General features: G+C 42.6%; 1 protein-coding gene across 8 annotated transcripts in view; it reads right to left on the bottom strand.

Moving 5' to 3' along the window:
- RIPOR2 (RHO family interacting cell polarization regulator 2) overlaps window positions 1-25,358 on the bottom strand; it is a 96,713-nt gene that overhangs the window by 10,121 nt on the left and 61,234 nt on the right. For 2 of the 8 annotated variants that reach the window (XM_043540029.1, XM_037893032.2), the window contains 11 exons: window positions 22,749-22,792; window positions 20,792-20,917; window positions 20,533-20,681; window positions 18,911-19,040; window positions 14,515-15,198; window positions 11,515-11,699; window positions 9,598-9,808; window positions 7,794-7,929; window positions 6,660-6,821; window positions 5,497-5,655; window positions 3,650-3,852 (listed from right to left, as the gene is read on the bottom strand). In XM_043540029.1, coding sequence (XP_043395964.1) covers window positions 3,650-3,852; window positions 5,497-5,655; window positions 6,660-6,821; window positions 7,794-7,929; window positions 9,598-9,808; window positions 11,515-11,699; window positions 14,515-15,198; window positions 18,911-19,040; window positions 20,533-20,681; window positions 20,792-20,917; window positions 22,749-22,792 — 2,189 coding nt within the window. Of the gene's footprint in view, window positions 1-3,649; window positions 3,853-5,496; window positions 5,656-6,659; window positions 6,822-7,793; window positions 7,930-9,597; window positions 9,878-11,514; window positions 11,700-11,778; window positions 13,446-14,514; window positions 15,199-18,188; window positions 18,336-18,910; window positions 19,041-20,532; window positions 20,682-20,791; window positions 20,918-22,748; window positions 22,793-25,358 lie in introns of those variants that run through there. The other 6 variants (XM_043540030.1, XM_037893033.2, XM_043540031.1 and 3 more) reach the window with 4 other exon arrangements.

The raw sequence follows: 25,358 nt of genomic DNA, 5'->3' as shown, positions 1-25,358 counted from the left end.
GCCCCAGGGGTGGTAATGACTTTGGGTCACTAGTGACCTAGGCTGGATTGGAACTCTGAGAGAATGAAAATGACTATCACAAAGCTAACAGAAGCTGCTAAACCAAGTTCACAGCTCAGTTCTAGAACTGTTCCAGTTACAGATAAGCAAACCAGAATCCGCGTTAGTTGCAAATCTCAAAAGCAGGTAGCTCCTAGTGAATTCCAGGGTGTTTTGATACAAGCACCATGCTGCCTTTTCCCTCCGGCAGTGAGCCAGACATAAATGCAGCAGGCCTGTGCTTGGAGAAGGGGACTTTTTTTTGTCCATGCAGAAGTGGGGCGAGGTAGCGCAGAGTGATATTGCACAGTTGGAAAGTGAGGGAGGACAAAATATGGAGAGACTGAGTGAAGAGGGAATAGAGGGACGGAGGAAGAGGACCAAAAGGAGAATGAGCATTTTTTTCCTCCCCTTCTTTTGCATTCTATCGTTTCCCCCGTGACACTAAGCATCCCTGTATTCACACCCTCCACACTCTTGTAATAATCTTTGTACAAAACATGCCTTGTGATGTATCATTTGAAAACTAATAACTGACTGATTAATATTCTTGTGTGTACACAGGTAAAGGTATATGCTAGAATTATGACTAAAGTGTGTTTAAACCAAGCATTCCAGGGGGCGGGTGGGTTGGTAAACAGGTCTGCACTAGACAAAGGAACATGTTTTCCCTACCTGGGAGTTACTTCCAAAGTACTTTGAAAGACAATGAGAATGTATTTACATATCACCTAAAGAGATCCACCAAGTTAACAAGGGGTGGAGGCAAACCTCACACTAACAAGTGGGGTAGGAGACACCCAGCAGGAGTGGGAAGCTTGGTCTGGGTTTTACTTGTCAAAGACTACATTGCATAAAGACTGGGGGGAGGGGGTGAACCTCAAGTGATAAGCAGTTGAATCAACTGATTGTATACAATAGTACTGTGTTATAAAAGTGTAGAGAGTGAGGTCTTCTATGAAAGCCTATGACACACTGGTGACTAATGTCATTGAGAATTGTACGCACTAACACTACATGAGGCATTACCAATACTCATTGATATTAGACTTTCCAATCTGTGGAAAAACAGGCTCCCTCCCGGGCAGGACAGGAGAGAAGGGAGCTGTTTACCTGTTGGATGAGGTGTTCATCCCACACCAGTCCTGAAGGGATTAAGGCAGGCTAGATGGGCCAATTAACTGCATAGGCTGTACCTGGAGGGAAGCCAGGGCTCCATAATGCTTAATTAAGGATGAAGCTTACCTGGGCAGGACCAGACAGGGCTTCTATAAAGCTAATGCCAGAGGGGGCCGTAGGCAGAAAATCTGCAGTCACTCTCTGACAGGAGGGAAGTATGTTAGAGATTGCATGGTCTGGCAAGAAGCCCAAGGGGAAAGCAGCCATGGGGAGCAAAGGACAGGTGGAAAACCCAGAGGATAGAAAGAGGGAGTAAGACAGAGCCTAAGGAAGGAGCAACCAGGTCTGAGAGAAAGTAGACCATAGTTGTGGAGCACAGGGTCTATGAGCTGGAACTTGGAGTAGAGGGCGGGCCCAGCTTCCCCTCCCAGGCTCTGGGGAAGTGGCACAGCCTTGGACATCGGATGGAAGACTACCAGGAACAGCTTATCCAGAGAGACGTTGACAGACCCCAGAAGGGAAGGCCTATAGTGACCTGGCCGGAGGGCCAAGTCCTGATGCAGGAGCAGCTGCATCACAAAGAAGACTACTACCCTGGTTTCTGGAGTGTGAGATTGAGACAACGGGCTGAGTGACTGCAGGAAGGGGCATCCAACGAGTGGCAAACTAATCCCAAGATTAGCCATAAGGAGGCATGCCAGCTGTGAATAGTGAATCCTATTAAACCTGTCTTCTAGGTAAATTAAGCATGGTGGAGTCAAAACAATGGAAGCCCCATTTACATACAGGGGGATGAGAAGCCCATAGGAAGGGAGTAACAGCATGAGCTCATCCTGCATCTTGAAACAGTCACTGAACTCTGGAAGATATAAGCAAGCCATCTTTGGCATCCATTACTAGAAAGACAAGAGAACAGAGCTCTTAGCATGCTGAGAAAGATGGGTCCTTCAACCAAGCTTAGTGCTGAAGTCTCTGGAACTGACTGTAGGTGAGAAGCCTACTTAGGCAAAGATCTTTTACCTAGAAAGACTAGAGAAACCAGCCCCTTATGCTTTTGTAGAAGGTCCTGATGGAGAAAAAGTGAGTCATGACTGTTGAGAGAAACCATCTTGAACAAAACCCGTGTCTTACTCTGTTAAGTATAGATGCATGTTTTCACTTTCATTTGCTTGTGATCCTTTCTAACTTTATTCCTGTTACTTGTTACTCAACCTATGACCTATTGTTCATACATTTGTTTTAGTTTTACTATGAACCAAGTCAGTGCAGTGTTTAAATGAAAGGGTGTATTTACCCCAGTGAAGTGGTAGGTTATGTTTTTAGAGGAACAAATGGACCTTACTATTTCTCTGAACAGTCCAGGTGAGGGCTAGATATTATACAATACATGATTTGGGGGAAATCTGGAACATGGAGCTTGTTGGGGTCACTTTGCTGGTTTTGAAATCAAGGCTGCTGGAAGGCAGAGTGGGGCTATAGACAGGCTGCTGGGGTCAGAGCCACTGAACAAGGGCTGTTTAACACTCAGGCTGTGACCTGCAAGCTGGTAGGCTGGTTGTGAGCAGCCCAGGCTGGGAATTACAACAGCAAAGCATTGTGAGGCACACTCTGGGTTGCAGGGAAAATAGTGACGCAACCTCTCACTGATCTGGATTGCCATCCCCACCTCCTCCGGACCCATCACACCCTCCTCCTGTTCTGCCCCCTCCTCATAACCAGGGCACCCAAGAATGAACCTTCACTGGGGTAGCAGAAGAAAATGGGAAGTATTGCAGGTACAAAAGTCAATCATTACCTCTCCCTCCTTCTTCCTTCTCTTTAGTTCACTTGTTTACACTGCCTGAATTTCAAATCATGTTATATCTAAACTAAAGTCTTTGATCCAAATTCTTTTTATCACCTAATTAGGGACCATGACTCTGATTCTTGTTTGCTCAGCAGCAATTCCCTTCCTCTAGACATCAGGATGCTGCCCAGATCTTACCACCTTTGGAGCAAAATATCAGACCCATCTCTTTCCAAAAGGGCAGTGCTTGAAGAATGGCCCAGCAGCATTTCAATAATCACCAGATAAACAACTCAGCGCACCCACTAATGCTGAAACATGATAGATGGTTGGAGAATACAATGCAAACCAAATAGTTTTAAATTAGTGACCAGATATTACTGTGACAGGTATTGTACAGGCATACCTGCACATTTGTATATTATGTTAGGCTTGGAGAAACAAGGTGGGTGAGGTAATATTTTTTATTGGACCAAATTCTGTCAGTGAGAGAGACACGAGCTTTTGCGCTTATACTGAGCTCTTCTTCAGGTCCAAATAAAATAAATAAAAAGATATTACCTCACCCACCTATTCTGGGACCAACATAGCTACAATAACACTGCAAGACTCTGAAATGTTACTTTACACATTAGAACATGATTATATAGGTCTCCTATGCTGTATGTTGTTTTTTCAATTAGGGGACAGAGGAACCATACCTACCTTCTCCCTGAAATGCTTGTTTTCTGCTGAAGCTGACAAGAGTAATGTCACAGCCTCGCCAATTTCATTTTTATTTTCAGTTAGAAGTAAAGCCAAGGACCTCAGTACTTCCTGCTGAGGTGGAAGACTGCTGGAGGTTAGCTCAGCTATGTTCTGTAGCCATTTTTCATCTCTTAAGGTCTGCAGCTTCTGAACTACTGAGGCTAGAATGTAAAAGAAAGAGATGTCAGTATTCTCCTTTTGTTCATTTATTCTCCCCATGTGTTATGTTGCTCCTTTCCACTTAAAATAGCTATTCACTGGCCCAGGGGAGAGCTGAAAAATTCCTGCTTCATTGAGTTTCCAGCATTGCAGTGCTCCGACTTGGGGAGTGTTTTGCTTTTTGAGCAGTGCCTCCCAGATACTCTTGCTGAGGACTGGCATGCATTCTCCACAGGAATAAAAGATGTGTGTGGATGTGCTAAATGGGATGTTAGGTATCTTATTCCCAGCCCAAAGTGAAATAATCAAACCTTAACTGCAGCTAGAAAATCCAAGAAGTTCTAATCAGTGATCGTAGCACAGGAAACTTGAATATCTTACGGGGAGAGTTGAGTTCAAGGCATGTTTTCCTTTGGCATTTTCAGTATCTTAAGACCACATGACTCTTGAGTGGAGTTTACACTGGACATGGATATCTGATTATAGTAATAGTGATGTTATATTGGTCATTAGTTTTTGTTTTGTTTTAGAAAAGTGTCTAGATTTAGTGCTCAGGAGAGCGAGTGTCTAATAGCATCGGCTTCAGCCAACCACATTGAGAGCAGGATTCTCCACACAGCCCTGGGGAAGCACTATAGGGGGAGGCCTTGCTTAGAGTCAGATCTTCTCCTCTGCTGTATATTGGTACCAAGGACATGTTTATGTGCCAGTTTTTCCTGCCCACTTATGTCCATCTCTGCTGACAGCCCCTACTAATATGCCTCAGTACTGAATATCTCTCCTATCCCAGTTCTTTGGCCTCTGTTGAGTAAAAGCTGGCAGCTATGCCAAGATGTGCTACAATGTCCTCCGGGGACTAGGAGGCGTCCCTCAAACTCCATTTCAGATGCACTAGATTAACAAACGAAATTCACATCTCCAGGAGTGAAAGCCTAGAGCACTATGGGCTTGGGCCCAAGAGGTGCCAAGTGTCTGTTGCCCTTTTGAGTTCACAGGGCCTCAGATCTTCTGAAGTGCTGAGCTGGCAAGGCACAGAGTTTGCTCAGCTTCCTCAGCACTTCCCAAGAGGGGCTCAGCACTTCATGAGCTCAGTCTAAAATGATGATGGGAGCCAAGGAAAGACTGAAATCAATAAAAGCTGTGGGCACTCGGCACCTTCCAGATTTTGGGATCAAACCAACAGTACCATCCAGCCCCTAAATATTAGTTTTCTACACACTTGTTTTTAATACTAATGAGCAGGGCGGGCTCTACAGCTTTTGCCGCCCCAAGCAGTGAAAAAAACTGCCGCCGCGGCCGGCAAAGGGGAGAAGGTGCCGCCGAATTGCCGCTGCGGCCGGAGGAACTGCTGCCCCTTTCTAACTGCCGCCCCAAGCACCTGCTTGGAACGCTGGTGTCTTGAGCCGGCCTGCTGATGAGCATGTGTGGGTGAGGAGGGGAGGGGGGAGTGTCAGTTGGAAATACCCGCCCCTTCCTGCAGTATACACATGTGCCACTGCAATCATATCTGAACACCCAAGGCAGTTTTTTCCCTCTTTTCCTTGTTGGTTAAGGAAAAATCAGCCCAAGGGCTGAGTTGTTTTATCTGGTGCTTGAAAGCACCTTGATACGTTTCCCTTCTACCAGCCAGAACTTAGACACTCTACCTTCTTTTGCAAGTTGCAACAAATAGCTTCCAAGGTCGCTAACGCTGTTGCTGGCAAAATAATTGTAATACTGAAAAACTGTTAGGATTTCAGAGGACAGACTGGATGAGAGGACTGGTTCTCTTCGGTCGAGGATCTGAGACAGCAGGGTTCTGAATACTACATGCAGCAGGAAAAGACAAAGGAACACTGTATTAACAAGAGCAAAACACTTTCGGTAGAGAAAACACTGCAATTAACTCGGTTCAACACTTTACAATGAAAAAAAGGTAGAACTTTAAAAAAAAAAAAAAAAAAAAAGAGAGAGCGAGAGAGACACCTCCCAGCATCAGCATTTCTAATCTTCACTCAGGGCAACATTGTCCTGTCTGTCTGGTCCTCATCTGTGTAATATCTGAGCTCCTCACAATCATTAATAGATTCTATCCTGATAAAACCGTGTGAGGTAGGGAAGAACTATTACCAACTTCCAGAAGGGGGACTGAGCAGATTATGTGACTTGCCCTATGTCACACAGGGTGTCTGGGGCCGTGCCAGCAACTGAAACTCTCTTGAAGCCAGTGCACCACCCTGTCCACTAGACCATCCTTTCTCTCCACCTGACAGTGCATCATTAAATAGAGGCCCAAATGCTGTGCCCAGTTGCACCTCTGTAATACCACTGAAGTCAATGAGATTGCCTAGGGGTAGGAGTTGGCCTGGAGCATGGATCTTTTGCTGTTTCATGTTCATACACAGAGCTTCTATTGATATCAGTGTGAATTTGGCAGGCAGAACAGGCAAGAGAATGAGATGGGCAGTGCAAATAGAGAATTTCCCCCTAATATCTGACTAAACGAATACACTGTATCAGATCTAGTTGTTTTTTTAAATCATGTGGACTTTAAAACAGTTAATTTCTTTGGGTTTACTATTTTGGGCAAAATCTGGCTTTACAAGTTGTGTCAAAAAACATTTAAATCGGTTACTTTCAGGTAAGGTTTTGAACCACATCCCAGTTGACTTCTGTGGGATTGAAGAGTTGGAACTGAAGGTGAGCAAAACTTGGTCTCAGCATACTGGCATTTTTCAGAAGCTCACTACAAGACAGATTCTGCCAGATCCACCTGGACTTGCGGATAGAATGTTTTTGTTGTGTTGTTTTGTTTTTTGGAAGAATCTACCTGTTTCTGCTAGTCCTGGGCACTCTTCATTCACAGCTGTGGCAAAAGTGACATCCAGCTGTTTTATCATCTTGTCTGCAGAGGTATGATACACCCCTGTGGGACCCGTGCACTTAGTCCAGAAAGACAGCAGTGATAGCTTCTTATGAAATTCTGGAATTGCTGGGGGGACGACAAAACAAGTGAAACAAAATCACAGAGATCAGATTGCTGTGTTAGTATAACAAAAACACAAGCGTACATGAATACTTGTTCTCACCCCACTGCTGAGTAGTCAACTTCCCAGTGCACAGGAAGTGCCAGCTCTTAGAGCTTTTAAGGTGTTTTGGGTTCCCATACTAAAACTCCAAATGATGAAAGCAAACTTGCTTCTGATCCAGTATTGGGAACTAGGAAATAGTTATTTAATTACCATTAAGTACCAGAGAGATGTGAGGTAATAGTGTGAACACAGGACTGGGCACCACAAACTCCAGAATTCTAATCCTGGCTCTGGCACACTCTTTTGGGGCAACTCACCTATCTGTTTTGCCTCTCTTTCATGATCAGCAAAATAATGCTAACAATATTTGCCTACTCCACGGGGCTTGTGAGGATTAATATTATTTGTAAAACTCTTTAAAGATGCAAAGATGCTACAAAACTGCTAAGTGTTAGTCAATAATGGTAACTAAAAGTAGTCTCCTAGACAAACTATTCAGAGACTGTCTCTTGCCTCTGCTCCTGTAAACTAGAGCTTCCCCAAATAATCTCCCCATTCTGGGCAAGGAGAGGTGGAGGAAGAATCTGGCGTCTCAGAGGAGACCCCACACCAGTTGCTTTGGCAATACCCTTTACTACTGCAGCCATCTGCTTTTTTGTGTGTGGTAGGGGAAAGGAGGCACATTGGAAATTGTGAGCATCTCTTCCCTTCTCCTCTTGCCTTTCTGAATATCATACCTTAGCCCAGCCTGAGGTCTCCTGCCACCATCTGTTGACTGATACTGGTTAGATGGTGGTACAGTGTCCATTTGCAACTGTGTGTCAACCTTTAGTGCAATGGAATTTACTAAAAAATCAGACAAATGACTGCTTAGGAAGACTTACACACACGCCCAGCCTTTCCAAAGAGCAAACCCCCATACTGTTACTTACCTTCAGTTACAGAGATGACGTTCCCCATGTTCTCACTGCTGATCTCTGCAAGGTTCTCAACTACTACGATCTCCTTGGACAGCTTATCCAGGAGGTTTCTTACAACAAATGGAGTTTTACTGGAGAACACAATTTGCTAATAAAACAAGGGTTAAAAAAAAAAGTTCGGAAGATGTTTCATCTTGCTGAAACAGTCTGATCTGAATACAGATACTTTTAATCTGTAAGAACTGCAGTGAGAAATTGGTTGTACAGTAGAACCTCTGAGTTACAAACACCTCAGGAATGGAGTTGTTCGTACTCCGAAATGTTCATAACTGAACAAAAGGTTATGGTTCTTTCAAAAGTTTACAACTGAATATTGACTTAATACAGCTTTGAAACTTTACTATGCAGAAGAAAAATGCTTGTTTCCCTTTCTTTTTTTTAGTAGTTTGTTTAACACAGTGTACTGTATTTGCTTTTTTTGGGGGGGGGTCTCTGCTGCTGCCTGATTCTGTACTTCCGGTTCCAAATAAGGTGTGTGGTTGTCTGGTCAGTTTGTGAACTCTGGTGTTTAACTCTGAGGTCCTACTGCATAGTATCTCCTTAAAGCTTCTGGTGCATGTATGTTTCACAGTTGTTGCAAACTGTTTCTTAGGGGCTCAGTTTTTATGCCTATACTGAAATGCCTAAATCTATATCTAGGAAGGTAATTACTCATTTAAATAGCAAAGTGCTGCTTTAGGCACCTAACTCCTTCCATAGAGTTTAAGACTAGGGCAGAGCATTAGATCATCTAGTCTGACCTCCTGCATAACATGTGCAGCCCATAGAATTTCATTCAGTTACTCCTGTATTAAGCCCAATACCCTTCCGTATTCTACATGGCTGGGATTTAGCTGTCTAAATCAGCAAGATGCCAGAAGCAGGACTTGATTTCCATTGTAGCAGTGAGCCTGTGGCCATTGGAAATAGATGTTAACTGTGTCTGTTTGGGAGTGAAGAGCCTAATGCAGTAAATGAGGCTCCAGTATGCAGTATTCCAATACAATAGGAAAACACTGATGTTCTCCAAAGGGGGCACCCTTCAGGAAGTGGAAAATCCTGGGACAAATTTTTACTTTGGTTAGGGAGGGAAAACTTCCTAGAATGTATAACTATCCAGACTTGGTTCACACAGACTGGACTTCAGTGCAACATTCCACTGTGCTTGCACATAGAGTCCAAAGCAAAAGGTAGCATTTTACAGTTCCTGCATTTAAAGAATCATCTTGGTTTTATACCCAAAATACCTTTTTGCTTTTAAATAACGCACATATCTTGGTTGACTTCCAATGGCCTGGAGTTTAGCTAGAGTAAACAGTGAATGAATGGGCTTCCATGTCACCTCTGGAAATCTAAAGTCACATAACAAGGCTGACCCTGCAGCTGCTCTGAGCGTGGAGTGGAAGTCAGTGGTGCAGGGTCAGTGCCAGGATCTGAGTCCAAGGGGAAAGTGAATTGAGTGGTCTGCACTTTCTGCAGTGGACACCAGTAGTCACAAAACTGCCCTGTAGTTTCAGGTCTTGCGCTTAGCTCAGAAGAGGGCCAGGACTGGCATAACAGAGGTCTGACAGGTCATGACTGAGGCACATTAGAAGAGCTACATCTGCAGAAGCTTTCTTGGTGTCAGCCAGCCCCTCAACTGGCTCAGTCTAGCAGTACTCCTGCCTTGCTTTCACCCAGTACTAAATTCATCAGCCAATTTAAACCCTAAGAAACTGGAAAACAAATGCATCTGGGAATATTATTATAAAAATATAACCCAAAAGAGCAGTTGTACCTGAATGAGCTGTGTACAGTACTGTAAATGCTTAACTATTGTGATATCAAGACTCTCATTCCCTGTGGTCAGTGGGAGAGGACTTCCAGCTACACTGGTCCCAACTCCTGTGTCTTCAGTCAAAGCTTCACTGAGGTGCCCTCTGGCTTCTGGGTGATCTGACCTGTAACTGTGAATGCAGGAAGTTGGGTAAGGAGTTGATTTTCTTCTCCTGCAGACAAAGCACGTTAACTCAAAATGACTAACATCAGGCACAAGAAGAATTGCTGCAAGCAGTGATCTGTAACCAAAGAGCCCTTGATAAGCCAGAAACCTTTTAATGAATACATCATATCTTAACTTGGCAGTAACATTGTGTAATGAATGTGGAATGATTGTACACATTTAAAAGACAAATTGCTTCCACAGTGGTCTACTTGTTTCTCCAGAACAATGCCTCTTTTGTGGAGAACTCACCAAGAAGTCTTTGAAATTTGCCCTTGTTAGCACTTGTTATTTTTTCATCTGTTGACATTATTAGTTACCAAATTGTTCTGGATTAAACTGCATTATTGATTTGTGGTTTCTCAAAAATTAAACCATTAAGAACTAATTTATCAGTGTTTTGCAGGCACCAGATTTAATTGTCAGTAAAAGAAAATAAGAGACATGATGTTTCCATCTGCTGGAATAAAAGACGTGATGTTTCCATCTGCTGTTTTAGGCATAGTGTGTATAACAAACCATATTTTTTCATCATATTTTTTCCACAGGCTAATACTTATTCTCACTGTGTTTAAATCATTATTTCCATTTTCTTGTTGTTGCAGTAATGTTCTCTCATGGTTTGAAAGTAGGGCCCTGATTCTGATTTCCAATACGCAAACACACATTTACATGTGCACTGCTTTAGGTGGATGCTCTAAACTATGCATTAAAATTCACCTAAAATCAGAGTAGGAACTGAGGCTGCTTTCAAGGTCTTCATTTAAAAAAAAAAAAAAAAAGGAAACCTTTTCATTTTAAGCTAATTCACTTAACTAATTGCTATGGTGCTTATATAAGGCTTGACTCTGTCAATATTTTTTTGGGGGGGGGGGCAGGTGGAGGGGAAGTATGCAATGAGGTTTTTCTTTTCTTCCCCCCCGTGGCAGAATAGTGACTGCTTGTTGTGCTAGAAAATCCCTTACAAGTGCTATGATGGGCAGTGGGAAATGTAGCTTCCCTTTTAGGAGACTGCTGTGTGTTCTTTGCTCCTTTTGCAGTCATATTTGCAGTGTGTAGACTTTTTGGGTCATGTTTTAGTTCTCCTGAGGTTACAAATGTATATATGAGGCTCTAATGATAAAACACAGTCAGCTTCACAAGGTGACATGACAGCACCTAACAAACACACAACTACTTCTCCTCTCACAAAGACAGTGGTGGAATGAGGGCACGTAACATGCAGGGCCATGAACAAGAACCAGTCATCACTCTTTCATTCCAGAGGTAATCTACACCATGCTGTTTAAATCTGGCCCTATGTTACTGTTACTGACAATCCTAATCCACTGCAAAGACTCACTGGGCTAGAGAGAAAAGACAGGGTGGGGGGTGAAAAACACAGAGGAATTAGTTACTAAATCCAAACCAAGGAAAACCAGGTCCAAACCTATATCAAGGAAGAAGCTCTGCAGATATTGATCTCTAGTGTGCTAATTTATTACATTTCCCTTCTGGGGGACAGACTGTAGCTGTTTGAACAAGAAAAATTGATACCTGCATTTGCAGAGTTTCATGTATGTTAACCACTAGAAAACCTCTTGATTTATAATCTCAGATATCTAGTTTCATCTTCCTTGAATAACGTGTGCACCAGGATCCTCTGTTAGTGACAAAGACGTAGTGTAGCGGCTTGCCTTGAGAACTGCAAGCTGGCCGCCACTATTGACTTACCTAGTCTTTTCAGTCTCGGTGTCTGAAAATACTGAGTCAGCACCTCCTCCACCATTACAAACCTCATCACCTCCACCATCCTCATCATCAAAGTCAGAGGTGTTCAGGAAATCAAAGCTTTCTAAAGCACTTTCAACTGTTAGACTGACACTGGAGGACCTGCTTCGGTTTACTGCTGGCTTGCACTGCAAAGGCAGAACAAACCAGTGAACACCAAAAATATATTTAACTACTGAAAAAAAGGATAACATTGAAGTTTACAACTTTTTATATGCTTTAAAATTTCATTTTATTGGATTATATTGATTTCAAACCTTCATATTCATAAGAAATACAATCAAAGTCTGCACACTAAAAAAGCTCCAAATAGAAAACATGTCAAGGCTGGGGTTCAACTCCGTCCTATAGAAATGACAGACATTTCACTTAAAGTCAAGTGAAAAGCTCTTCAATGGCCTTAAAGAGGACAGTCTGTTAATTAACATGTGGGAAGCTGAAAACGTAAGGCACATTCCATAGCAGTAATTTTAGATACAGAAGCTTAATTACATGCATTCATTTAAAATGTACTGGCCAAATTCATTCCTGGGATAACTCCAATGGAGTTTAAATCTGGTATGAATTTGGTCCCATCTCTCCAGATTACTGTACAGGACTGGAAGCAGGAGGAAAGCAAGACATTCCTCTATCAAATATCATGGTACTGGCCACCCCAGGAGACAGTGCTTTTTAATGATAAACATAATCAAGGAGATTCCTAAAGGCAATTTTATAACCCAGAAAGTAACGATTCCAACCAGAGGAGATGCCTTCTTTTCATATCACTAGGGAGGAACTCTGTGAGAAAATCAGAACAACAGGGAGAAAGTGTAAGTAAAGCTTCATGGCCTCTGTAAGAAATCTCTAAGACCCCAATCCTGCATAGTGATCCATGCAGACAGACCCCACATTCTGTGCGGAGCCATGCTGAAGTCAGTGGGGCTCTCCATGGGACAGAGATTTACTTGTGTGGACCATCTTGCAAGATCAGAGTTTGTCGGTAACTTGACTTAGGATCAGCTCCTGCAGTTTTGCACAGCAATTTCTACAGTTTTAACTATACTCATCATCAGAGACAGCCCGAAGCCACAAAGTATGGTTCCAGAACAGAACCTTCCCAAAAGTTGGTGTTAAGATTCAGAGTTCTGGTTTAGCCCATTAGTGAGAGATGAGCTACCTGAGAAGTTCAGATCTGATTCCAGAACCACACTTTCCCACAGCTTGGGGTGATATGCAGTTTTGCATCTATGCCATCTGTACATAATATTAATACTTTAGCATCTACAGTATCTTACACTTTTAAAGGCTGTGTATAAGCATTAATTAAACAATCCTCACAACACCCCTGTGAGATAGGTATGTGTTATCCAGCCTTTCATTCAGTTTACATGTTTGGTGGGCTAGTAATGCAGCTTCCTGTCCTGTACAAAATAAAACTGTAGCAACCGCACTGTCAATTTTCTCTTCCTGCTGACATAGTCAAGAGAAGCTTTCTTCAGCTAGAACAAGCTTCTGTCTTGACCTTTTGAATGTGAAGTCCAGCAACTCGGTTAGTGACCCACAGTCTCAATCCTCAAGCAAATTAACAGGTTGAATGGCGATCTCAAAGAAGCAGAGGTTTCAAGAGTCCAAGTATCCCACCTGCACATGCATCCCCCCTCTGTTCCTTTGTATGATATGCTTCACAGAGAGAAAATGAGTATTTTCCCCTGCCCCAGTACTGTTCTGACAGCTGACCTCATTTGCACAAGCAGCAGAGCAGCTGGGAAGTTCAAAAATGACTGATACTTGTAGTCTCTCATGTACAAATCCACTTCGGAGCTAGTTCAGGGAGTCAGAGCAGGAGGAACGGGCTGTCAGAAAAGCACTTAACTTGGAAAAGTATCATGTAGCTGTAAATGCCAATGGAAACACAGATGTTAAAATGGTAACGCAAAAGGACAACCTCTCTCTCCTTTCCTTAGTTATGCTCTTCTTCAATTATGTGGCTAATTCTACACTACTCAGATCATTCCAACAGACCACCTGGCATATGAATATGAAGCACTTGAAAGCAGTTATTCCAAATTAACTCTGTCCTCATGATAAAGAATCATGAATATCTTCTTGTGGGGAAAAATGTGCATCACAGTGATTAGTGAAGAGCTGTGAAACAAATCTAGGGTTAAGACATTATGTACTGTAACATATGTAAAATACTTTTCCCTTTTAGCTTCAGTCTCATTCTTAGACTAATTACAGGATTTGTAACATTACTTAGTCCTGCCTTGAGTGCAGGGGACTGAACTGGAAGACCTCTTGAGGTCCCTTCCAGTCCTACACTTCTGTGATTCTAGGATTTAGATAGATACTTAGGGGTGGGCTTGCAAAAGAGCCTACATGATTTAAGAGCACAAGTCCCAGTGACTTTCAGTAGACCTTGTGCTCCTAAGCCACCTAGACATTTTTGAACAATTCCACTCATCCAGTTATAGGGCCAGAACTTCAGCTGGTATAAATTGGCAGAGCTCTATTGACATCAGTGAAGACATGCTGAATTATAGCAGCTGAGGATCTGGCCTGTAGATTTTTAAGGATAGAAGGGACTGCTGTGATCTGTCCTCCTGCATAACACAAGTCAGAGTTTCACTAAGTAATTTCTGCAGCAGGGGAAATGTATTCAATTATTTGTTGATTATGGTATCCTGCTACTTTTTCAATTTCTATATAATTAAATTAAAATACAAATTGCTCAAGAACGTAAGGTAATAGTAACCAAACTGCAAACAACAAAGCTTTAAAATGGGTCACTCTAGAGAGATGGTTGGTCAATGAAGGTCGGAGCGAATCAGTTGGTTTTAGGTATTTTCCCAGTGAGCTCTTGATATCAGACTGAAAAAATAGTACTTTGCTGTTTACAGTTAATAGGGCCAATCATACTCAGATTTTCTTTACGTTGATGCTTCCTGAAAATATACTTACTTTGAGAATATCGTCCAGATGCATCACCTGTTGGTCCAGGTCATGAAATTCTTTATACTGTTCTTTATGTGGCTCAAGTGCTAGGAGAAGCCCCTGAAAGGCATCTTCTATGCTTCCATCTAAATAAGACTTATATCCTTCTGATTCGCCACTTATTGATCCCTCACACTGCAGCCTTTCAGGTGTCATTGGAGCCTCTGTGGAGGTGAGCCTTTTTACCAGCTGTTTGGTGATGTTGCCTTCATAGGTGTCCAGTTCGACCGGTTTCAGCTCTGACACTTCATCGGTCTCTTGTAGAAGTGACACGGGGACACTAGAATCTATAAACAGGTTATCACTCCCAGGGCCTGGAGGCTTTTGGTGAACTTCAGAGGCTACTCTGGAACTTTTCTTGTTCTCATGTACTGGTGTATGCGCTGGCTGTGACTTCAAGTCTTTTGACTCAGGTGTAGAGTCCAGGGACGAGTTTGTGCTGGAACTGTCCGTCGTTGGGTTATTTGAGGATTTGTGCTCTGGAGGTGTGACAGTAATTTCAGGACTGGAAGGGTTAAGGGCAGAGGAGGGATCTACAGTGCTGGGTGGGGGAGCACAATCTCCATTTGGTATATCGCCAAAACTGAAAGATAGTGGTCTTTTCTCATTGGCTGCCATCCCATTTTCAAAGATGTCGTCTGGCGAATTGGACTGCAAAGATAATGTAAACTTGTAAAAATAACACACAAGGAATGCATTCCACATGATACACAGGTGTGTAAAAAAAGAGAGAGAGACACACACACAAATTCAGCCCTGGCATAAGCTGGCACAACTCCTGCGCATTTCAGTGGGAGTGCTACCTGCCACATCAGGTCTGGGAAACTTGGTCAGTATCTTTTCTGTTGGCAAAGTAAACTGAGCCCACTGTTGAGTGTGACACAACAGTAAGATCTGAATAGGTATAATTGGATTAATTCTCAGACAGCAATTTAATTTGCATTATTCAGTTTACTACTTCACATAGAAAAGCTCTGTTCATTGTTATATTGTTACAGTTCTTTTGTGCACGTCTGTACTTGTTTAATGATTGCTCAGACTTCCTGTTTCGTTTTTTCCATTTCTAAAGCAATAAAAAATATCCCAGAATCACAAAACTGTTTAACTAGATCATGTTAATGTTTAATATTATATGATTTTCAGGGACACAATCTTACTCGTGAAATACTTTTGACAAAAAAATTAATGTCTTTGTTACACTAAGAGTAACTGGTGAACATAGATCACATAGAACAGTGGTCACCACCACGTCAATCGTGATCGACTGGTCAATCCTGGAGACTCTGCCAATTGATAGCAGTCTCTGGGCTGCTAAAAGTCCGGCGAAGCAGCGGGGCTCAGACAGGCTGCCTGCCCTGCCATGGCCCCACGCCACTCCCGGAAGTGGCTGACTGCTGGCACGTCCCTGAGGCCCCTGTGGGGGGAGGCAGCTCCGTGCGCTGCCCCCACCCCCAGCAGCATCCCCGCAGCTCCCATTGGCAGGGGCAGCACCTGCAGGCCCAGGCAGTGCACGGAGACCTGCTGCCTCCCTCCCCCCAAGGGGCCACAGACATGTGCCAGCAGCCAGCCACTTCCAGGAGTGGCATGGGGCCACAGCAGGCAGGCAGTCTGCCTGAGCCTCGCTGCACAGCTGGCCAGGAGCCGCCTGTGGTAAGCCTGCACCTCGCACCCCCTCCTGTTCCCCAACCCCCTGCCCCAGCCCGGAGCCCCCTCCTGCACTATACTCCCTCCAGACCCCTCACCCCCTCCTGCACTCCAATCCCCTGTCCCAGCCCAGAGCACCCTCCTGAACCAAACTCCCTCCCAGAGCCTGCACCCCTCGTCGTCTCCTGTACCCCAACACTCTGCCCCAGCATGGAGCCCCCTTCTGCACCCAAACTCCCAGAGCTTGCACCCCAAACCCCTGCCCCAGGGCTCAGCCAATGCACACCCCACAGTTGAGAATGTTGCATTGATTTGTGACAATCCCTGAAGGATTTTGGATCTATAAAACCACAAATGACACTAATAAAAAGTAAAATTCAAGAAATGTCCAGTGGATTCTATGAGATTAGGTACAGTGTGACGATATGACCCCTGCACCCAAACTCCCTCCCAGAGCTTGCACCCCTCACTTCTGCACCCCAACCTCTTGCCTCAGGCTCAGCCCAGAGCCCCCTCCACACTCCAAACCGCTCAGCCCAGAGCCTGCACCCCCTCCCACACCCCAACCTCCTGCCCCAAACTGGTGAAAGTGAGTGAGGCTAGGGGAGAGCGAGTGACGGAGCGAGGGGGGAATGGAGTGAGCGGGGCGGGGCCTCGGGGAAGGGGCGGGGTAGATCCTGGGTTGATTTTAAATTCAAAAAGTGATCTTGTGCGAAAAAAGGTTAGAGACCACTGATCTAGAAGATCAAAGATAACAGAAGAACTCGCATGATGCTGTTTCCACCAGTTCTCTGACAAACTGACAGGTAGAAGGTAGTAGTGTGTATAAATGGACAGAATTTTCTGCATTTAGGTCTGTGCAGTGGATCTCTGCTCTCCACATTTTACACATGTGCACATCTCTCACTGAGCTCTATGGGAGTTTTATACATTGTAGGGAAAGCAAAATTTAGGAGCCAAAACTTGCCACACAGATCTGACTGGGGAATTTCACCAGAATGCATTTTTTTTTTTTAAGTGAAAAATAACCTTTGGTTAGACAAGGCATCAGTAAAAAGGAGCAAAATGTCTGAATATCTTATATTTAACTCTCCTTTAGTATGAATAATGTGGTATTTTAAAAAAAAAATCTCTATCTTCTTCACTATAAACAGGTTTGAGCCATTCTGAAGTTTTAGAACAAATTCTTCTGTTATTTTAACCAATCTTTAAAGTAGATAGTGAGAAATGAAATGTAGAACATTAAAGGGATAATAAAAAAAAACAGAGCAAAATGGGAGGTATCAGAATCTCTTCAGAATGACATTGAAAGCCTACAGTATAATGCCTGTCGTTTAACATAGTCCTTACCCTAGAATTTTTTGAATTGCACAGCAAACTCGCTCACAACTCACATATGAACACAAAACAGATGAAAAGTGACAAATATTTTGCTGACAATTTGCTGAAGAAAGCTGTAAGCATTTATACACTGGCTTAGTTTATAAGATTAAAGCATCCAAAATTCTACTGAACTTTTGCCCAGAGCTCTTTATATCTTTCATTCTAAGTCTAAATATATTTGAAGTTCTGTTTTTTTTTTGTTTTTTTTTTTTGTTTTTTTTGCTTTTTTCCACGTGCATACCTTTTCAAACTTTCTATCAATGCTGGAAGTCGGATTACAAGAAAAATATAGACCAATATCGACCAATCTAACTTTGCATCCCTAAAGACGGGTTGTTTGACTATCATTTGTAGCTGAATCTCTGCCCCATCCCTCGATAGGGGCTGTGATCCTGATCCTATTGAAGTCAATGGGAATTTTGCTATTGGCTTTCCTGAGAGCAGCATTGGGCTTTATACTCATAGTCTCTCCCTTGCAACCTGTCAGCAAACTAGAGGATCTGTGATGTTAAGCATCAAACAGAGCATGCACAGAAATGAAACATGAGCACTGAAACAATCATTCATTACACACACCCACACAAACACGCCCCCCTCCCACCAGCAAAACTCACATATTGCTCTAGCCCTGCTTTAGGCCTCAGCCTGAGAGATGGCAGGTCACTGAAAGAGCGACTGCGCTGCAGCCTGTCAAAGAAAGTGTCTTGCAGAGTATCTAAAACTGACAACTGCGGCCTGTCTTGCAGAGGATGTAGCCATTTCTTCAGCAGTTAAAGCAAAAGGGGGAGTTAGTTGAACGCATCATAGTTATAGCACTTAAATGGCCAGCTTTAAAGATATTAATTGTGGGTGAAATTCATTTCAGTGCAAGGCCAATGCACTACTTAAATCCTACTTAACCCATCAAAATATGGTTTAAGTGGGACTTAAGTGGCACCTTGGCTTTGTGCAGGTCCTTTGCATAAGGGTGAATTTCACCCTGCGTTAGAATAATCCTAGTTTGTTGTTTAATCTAATTGTTTTAAACTGCTATCGCCCAATAGACATACATTTTATAAAGTCTCCCCAAATCTTACAAGCACACAAGCAGAAGTATGGGCATCCAATAACTGACCATATTATATTTTAGGGTTACAGGAACCTAAACACGCTTTCCTTCTAGGCTGAACAGCTGGAAGCGTGTTGCTTTAGCATTATGTGTGCTGAACATAAAGAGTTTAATATGGCATAATGATGAAGCTGGGAAAAATGCATTTTAAAGCAATTAAGCATTTACTATTTTGATGAGGCAGTGAGGGTCTCTTTACATAATTATGTGGGGCCAAACTTAACTCACAAAGAATAAGTGATCCTTGAAGGTGGGGGTTTCTGGAGTCCCTTGGCTATACGTGGACATTCTTCTTTGAAGAGCAGATGCTTTGTTCACATTGCCTGTGGATGGGGTCAAGTCCTCAACGTCAAATGGGCTGCAATAAATAAATAATTAACTAAATCTCACCCTAGGCAGAATGAGACTGCATCACAATTACAGGGACATTGTTTCCTTATTTTATTATTATTCATTTAGTTCATTAGAATCTGCACGTGACACAAAAGAAAAGTAATGGATTTTAGCAGCATACCTAAAAAGGAGAATTCAGATTTTAAGTGAACCATTAAAGAGAAAATCTTGTTCATTAGACAGCTCAGAAGTGTGATTCTCATTTAGGATAAAAAGCAGTCCGCTGCCAGGAATAATTTTATGTATGCTAATATGATGTGACTCCTACAGCATGAAGAATTTTCTTGCATTTGAGATGACAGGTATAAAAAATAATTAGGAGTAAGACGCTCTACTGTCAATAGAGCTGTTACATCACGATGGAATACAGCAGTTGTCATGATCGGTTTCATGCTTTATTGCATTATAAGATAGAACATACACAAATGGAAATAGTAAATACTTCAGTGTTTGTTTAGAGATGACGGGTAGATAAGTCATTAAAATGCCATAAAATCTCGCTTTGAACCCTTGCTCTATCATCACAAGCTTATTATTGCTGTGGGGTGAGCATGTCAAGGGATTTCCCACTACCGTGAAGCAATGTGTCAAGCACGTGAAGGCTAGTTTTTAATGCTCTGGGCCAAATTCTGTTCTTGGTTATTATGCTAGTGTAAATCTCCACTAAAATTTGCACCAGCGTAACTAAGATTTTCATGCATATCAGAAGGGCCCAATTTTGCCCTCAGATGTTTGAGTTTGATTAGGCAACATCTGTATGGTACCTATATGCCCCTCATCACGTAGCATTTGAGTGCCCCAATCTTTAATGTATTTATCCCCATAACACCTCTGTGAAGTGAAGAAGGGCTATTCTACCCTTCATACAGGTAGAGAACTGAACAAGCACACTAAGACCTTGTAAAGACTTGCAACAATAGGTAGAACATGTGCAGCTACACACTGCAGTGAGACAGGCTGTGTCCACACTCGTCACTGTGGTGTGTAGCTATGAATGACAGGAAAAGGCTCTGGCAGCGGGAGGCAACAGGACACTACTCTGCTAAAAACAGCAGTGTAGACATGAGAGGCACTGCCAGGGCCTGTAGAGAGTAGTGTTGCCAATTTTGGTTGGACGTATTCCTGGAGGTTTGGCAACCCTAGTAGAGAGCCGTGTAGGGTACCCTCCCTAGGGTACAGGCATGTAGGGCAATCTGCATTATTCTACTTGACTAAGCTGTACCTTACAGTCTACACTGCTATTTACACCTGCGTTAGCTGGGCGAGCAGTGTCTGTACTCTACATGCTGCCTTAAGTGTAGATGTACCTTTCATGACTAACCCCAAGTCACACAGGAAGTCTGCGGTAAAGTGGAAGACATCACTGTCTACCAATGCTCTTCATCAGGGAAACAAGAGGATATGAGATTCTACTTGGTTTTGAAAAGCTGCTGACGCAGTAAAGCAGTTCTACTTACTACCAGGTAATTTCAAGGTTCAGCTTTATAGTGCCAAGGTCATTAATGTCAACAGCAACCACCTGAGGCCGAGCTGCAAACAAGTCCTTTGTCTCACAGGTAACACTTCCCACTAGAATGTGAGTAGCAAGTCCTTTAACTTCTGTGACCTGCAAGGGTAAAGAGCAGCAGTATTCGGAACAGGGCCTCATATTCTATTTCAGCTTTATGGGCAGCTTTTAGCAGCAGGTGGCTAGACAGTACAAATTGGTGTGTTTACCTTAATGGAGATCAGCCCAACAATAAGAGGGAGGAAAACCATTTCTTCTCCATCCCAGCTTTGCTTGCCATTCACTTCAATTTTGCCTTTCAATTTCCATCGCTGGCGGCCATAACGCATGAAAATCTATGATAAAGAAAAGTCCTCTGAGTTCCTTGGCATGCATGCTCTACCTGTTCTCAGCCGACAAATGTCAGACAAAGATCTGAGGAAAAGGGTAGTTTCTGAAAATACACCTGAAGAATAGATGCTATGAATGCTGAACTCTGCTTTCCACCAAACAGGGAGGAAAGTCTATGCGGAAGGGGCACTGCACTGAGTTCTCACATTCATTTAATAATGTAAACCTGCTCTCATAGCACTAGATGTCTTACAGAAATACTTGCTCCTAATGATCCAGAACCCAGGGCAGTAAGGGAAGGCAACTCCTTAATACCAGAAATCCCTTCCCTCTCAGCAGCTGAGGCTGAGAAAAAGGAGATGGTGATGTCATTAGTAATACTGCATCACTGCTAGAGATGGACAGACTGAAAAGATTCAGAGGTCAGATTTGCAAAAACACCACAAGTTGATATGCTTGGGAGATACTTGTCCAAATGATTTGAGGTTGCAAGGGGAGTCCCATTCTCTCGTCCCCACACAACCTCCTCTGGCCGCAGCTTCACTTATCTGCTCTATTATCTCCTTAGCTAGGGGAGAGGATCACAGGGCTGTCTGTTACCTCTATTTTCAGGCACCAGGATTCTCTAGGAGCTGACAGGTTCCCTCGGGAAGACAGAGAGAAATCCTGCATGCTCCAAGATTTTGTGCGCTCTGTGGCATAAAGGTAGTGAAGCCACACATTTAAGTGAAGCCCCATACCTAATGCTACATTTTAAAGCAGGGAGAACAGCAGGCCACCCTAGCTGGAGGATCTTGGTATGGGAGAATTAGGCTGCCTGGCCAGTCTTCTGTAGAGGGGACCTGCTACTAGCTAGTGAGCTCGCTGCCCCCTATGGAGGGCCTGCCACTGTAAATAAGAAATGGTGACTGGTGGAAAAATAAGTGGGTTTTGGTAAAAGGGGAGGGATCTTTTATCAAACTACTGACTTCCAAAGGTTCTAGTTGGTTTTGATCTGCATCTAATAAAGGTTGATATAAGAATGGCCATACTGAGTCAGTTCAGTGGTCCATCTAGTCCGGTATCCTGTCTCCAAAAAGCAGTCATTAATGGTGTCTAGAAACTTTATTTCTGCATCCTGTCCTAGGTGACAGGTACCCAGTCAAAATGAGGAGAGTTGAAATCCCCATTATTGAGTTTTCTATTTTTATAGCCTCTTTAATCAACCTGAGCATTTCAGTTGATTCACCATCACCATCCTGGTCAGATGGTTGGTAGTATATTCCTACTGCTATATTCTTATTATTCAAGCATGGAATTTCTATCCATAGGGATTCTGTGGTACAGTTTGATTCATTTAAGATTTTTACTATATTTGACTCTATGCTTTCTTTCACATATAGTGACACTCCCCCACCAGCACAACCTATTCTGTCATTCCTATATATATATTCTGTCCTGGTATTAATGTCCCGTTGATATAGGGTTGCTCTAATAGATTTGTTCTATTCAATCTGCCCTGACTGGATAAATGAGGCATCTTCTGCATAGAAGAATTGGAGACTTATGCCAAGAATAAGGTATTGTGAGACATGATTTCTTTCTAAAACAAAACTAAAGACAGACCTATTGTTATCTTAATAGCCTTTATCCAGTACTTTAGATCTGATCTTGAAGTCTTCACTGTTGACACATTCAGTCATAAAGACAACAGTGGGGCTTTTCTTGCTATATACATGAGGAAAAAGCAGCTCTTTCCAGAGGTGTCACCACAATAAGTTACTTTCAGGATCACGTACAAAGTGATGGAAATCCCCCCCGCTTATTTTATACTAAGGAAACTGACACGATACTTACCTCATATTGATCTCCAGGACAAAGACGAGCAAAACCAGCCAGACCTAAGAGCAAATGACATTTGAGATCATTTTCAGAAGACACTCTTTATTTAACACCTTGTTCCCTTTCTAGCTCCCTTTACTTGTGTAAGCTGAATGCTTAAGACCTGATCAAAACCCTAGCACTCCTTTTATGGCATCAGTGCAGTCATGCCATATGCATCAGCACTTTGTGCATCTTTTCTAAGAGAATTGAACCCACCAGTATTTCTTACTGTTTGAGATTCAGGCTGCCTCTTTGGCTTCTATAAAGATCCCACGGATGGCAGGAAAGCTGCCGGGTTCATTTTTTGTTGCTGGGCAACATGAGAGTAGGATGCATTGGTAGCTGAGAGAATAACACGATCACGGATTTGGTTTGTTTGGGGTTTGAATGTCTGATTTATGCTCCTGGCTGGATTTTAACTATAAAGACTTCCTACTAGCCCCTCAAATTCTTTAGTGCAGCTCTACAAATCAGTTAATAAGACAAGCCCCAAATCTCAAGTATCTTCTGCTGGATTGGAAATGCATTTCTTAGCCACTACTACAGCCCCAAGAAATGGAAACTGCATCAAGAATCGAACAGCTTTACAGGGGACATCACATAAGCTTACAACTTTGTTCTTTTTTCATGATCTCTGTGTCATGGTTTATTATAAATGGTGATCATGTGAAATGAACAAAACTATTTGAATGTAAGGCAAGTAGACAGTCATGCTAGAGAGATCTTGGATAACTTGCTGTCTGCTAGTTTGCTCTTTGTTCAGTATATTCACTATCCAAACTGGTGGTAGGCAAATGACAGTGCATTTTTTCATTCTATTTTTTGCCGAGTGATATTTGTTATGCTACATGGTCAGATGGTGAATTTAATGATTCAACTCCTGATAAAACTGAAACAGGTCGCCACATTCAGCAACACGCAGCATCCTAGATTGACATAAATGGCATTAACTATATGCCATGACATGTTTTGGGTCAAATTCTGCTCTTGGACACACACATAATTGCAACACCTCTATTAAATGCAAGTATTCGGTGAAGCATTAAGACTATATACTTTGAATTGCACTACGAAACCTTAGATCTGCAGGTAAATTGATTCCAATACCATATGCAATGTTGCTTGGTATATTTTAATACACACACAGAGAACACTCATTCATAACCAAGGTTATACTCCAAAACTGCTCTCATTTACACTGATGTCACTTCTCTGACAACAATTAAGTTCCACTAAGGTAATTGAGAGCAGAATCCAACCTTAGTTTGTAGGGAGAGAACTTGGCTTTGAGGCAGCTAGTGAAGTGGTCACTAAGTACATAAACCTGGTGTCTTGCAGGCTTACAATAATACTGTGTTCTGTTTTCAAGTCTTGTCTGTAGGTGGCAGCAATCCTTCACAAGCCTAATTTACCGTTTCAGTAAGAGCTCTTCCTAAATTTAAGAAGTATTTGCCATTTGATATAAAAATCCAGAGAATGCCAGTACTGCCAGCCCCAACTGTTCAAAAACCATGAGTCAGGCCTCAAACAAATAATGAGATTGGTTAAAAATAATTAATCTGGGGGGTTCTTATTTGCCTTTTGCGGAGCCTTCAGGGTTCAAGTTTTCAAGCTTTTCTCTGTAAACATGAGGGCTGAAAGCTTGTATTTAAAAAATAAAAAAGTGGAGATTCTCATGTAACCATATCACTTCATAAGCTGAGGCTTTAAGAATAACATCTGATATCATTATGAGGCTCATAAGAGTTGGCATCACTGATAACTGCTTTACATTTACTTGCAAACAGTTACCAAACAGATTCAAATTATAAAGAGCAGGATTCTTTTAAGATACTTTCTCTTCATAGATGCATAGGAGTTCGAGATACACACTCATTTATGTCCCTCTCCCTGCCCATGCAAGACTGTTCCCTACAGCTACTGTACACATCTGCTATTTTTTCACAAGCCTAATTTAAATGGTCTCACATGAGGGAACTTCTTCCACTTTCCTGCAGATTCTCATATCTCCTTCTTAGGAAGCTATTGCTGATATTTGGCATAAAAGTCTTCAACTTTATTTCATCCCATTATTCCTAATTACACCTCTTTATATCACCCTAAACAATTCTTATATGGGCCCAATCACTATAGTATAGTCTCTAAGGTGCCACAAGTACTCCTTTTCTTATAGTATCTGAGTAGCTTACAAATTAATGTATCCTCTTAACACCTTGGTTAGGTAGGGAAGCATTATTCCTGTTCTACAGATGGGGAACTGCAGCACAGAGAGACTAATACCTTAAAGGTATTAGTTACCTCACTCCCATGGATTTCAAAGGGCGTGAAGTGCCTAAATGCTTTTGAGGATCTGTGCCTACGTGACTAACACAAAGTCCCACAGGAAATCTGTGGCAGAACAGGGAATCAAACGCAAGACTCTAGAGTTCCAGTCTTCGCTGCCGTACCCACAAAACAAACCCTCTTTTTAAAAAACAAGAGGTGTTTAGATCCAACCTACTGCAGGTAAACCCTATTCTTTTACTACTGGTTGATCTATAGTTGGTCATTGCGTTAAGAATCTGGACCCAGACCCTTTCCTTT

The sequence above is a fragment of the Chelonia mydas genome, chromosome 2 (assembly GCF_015237465.2).
Source record: "Chelonia mydas isolate rCheMyd1 chromosome 2, rCheMyd1.pri.v2, whole genome shotgun sequence".
Classification (NCBI taxonomy): Eukaryota; Metazoa; Chordata; order Testudines; family Cheloniidae; genus Chelonia; species Chelonia mydas.
The sequence above is the reverse complement of the archived record's forward strand: the minus strand, read 5'-3'. Positions and strand labels throughout refer to the sequence as shown.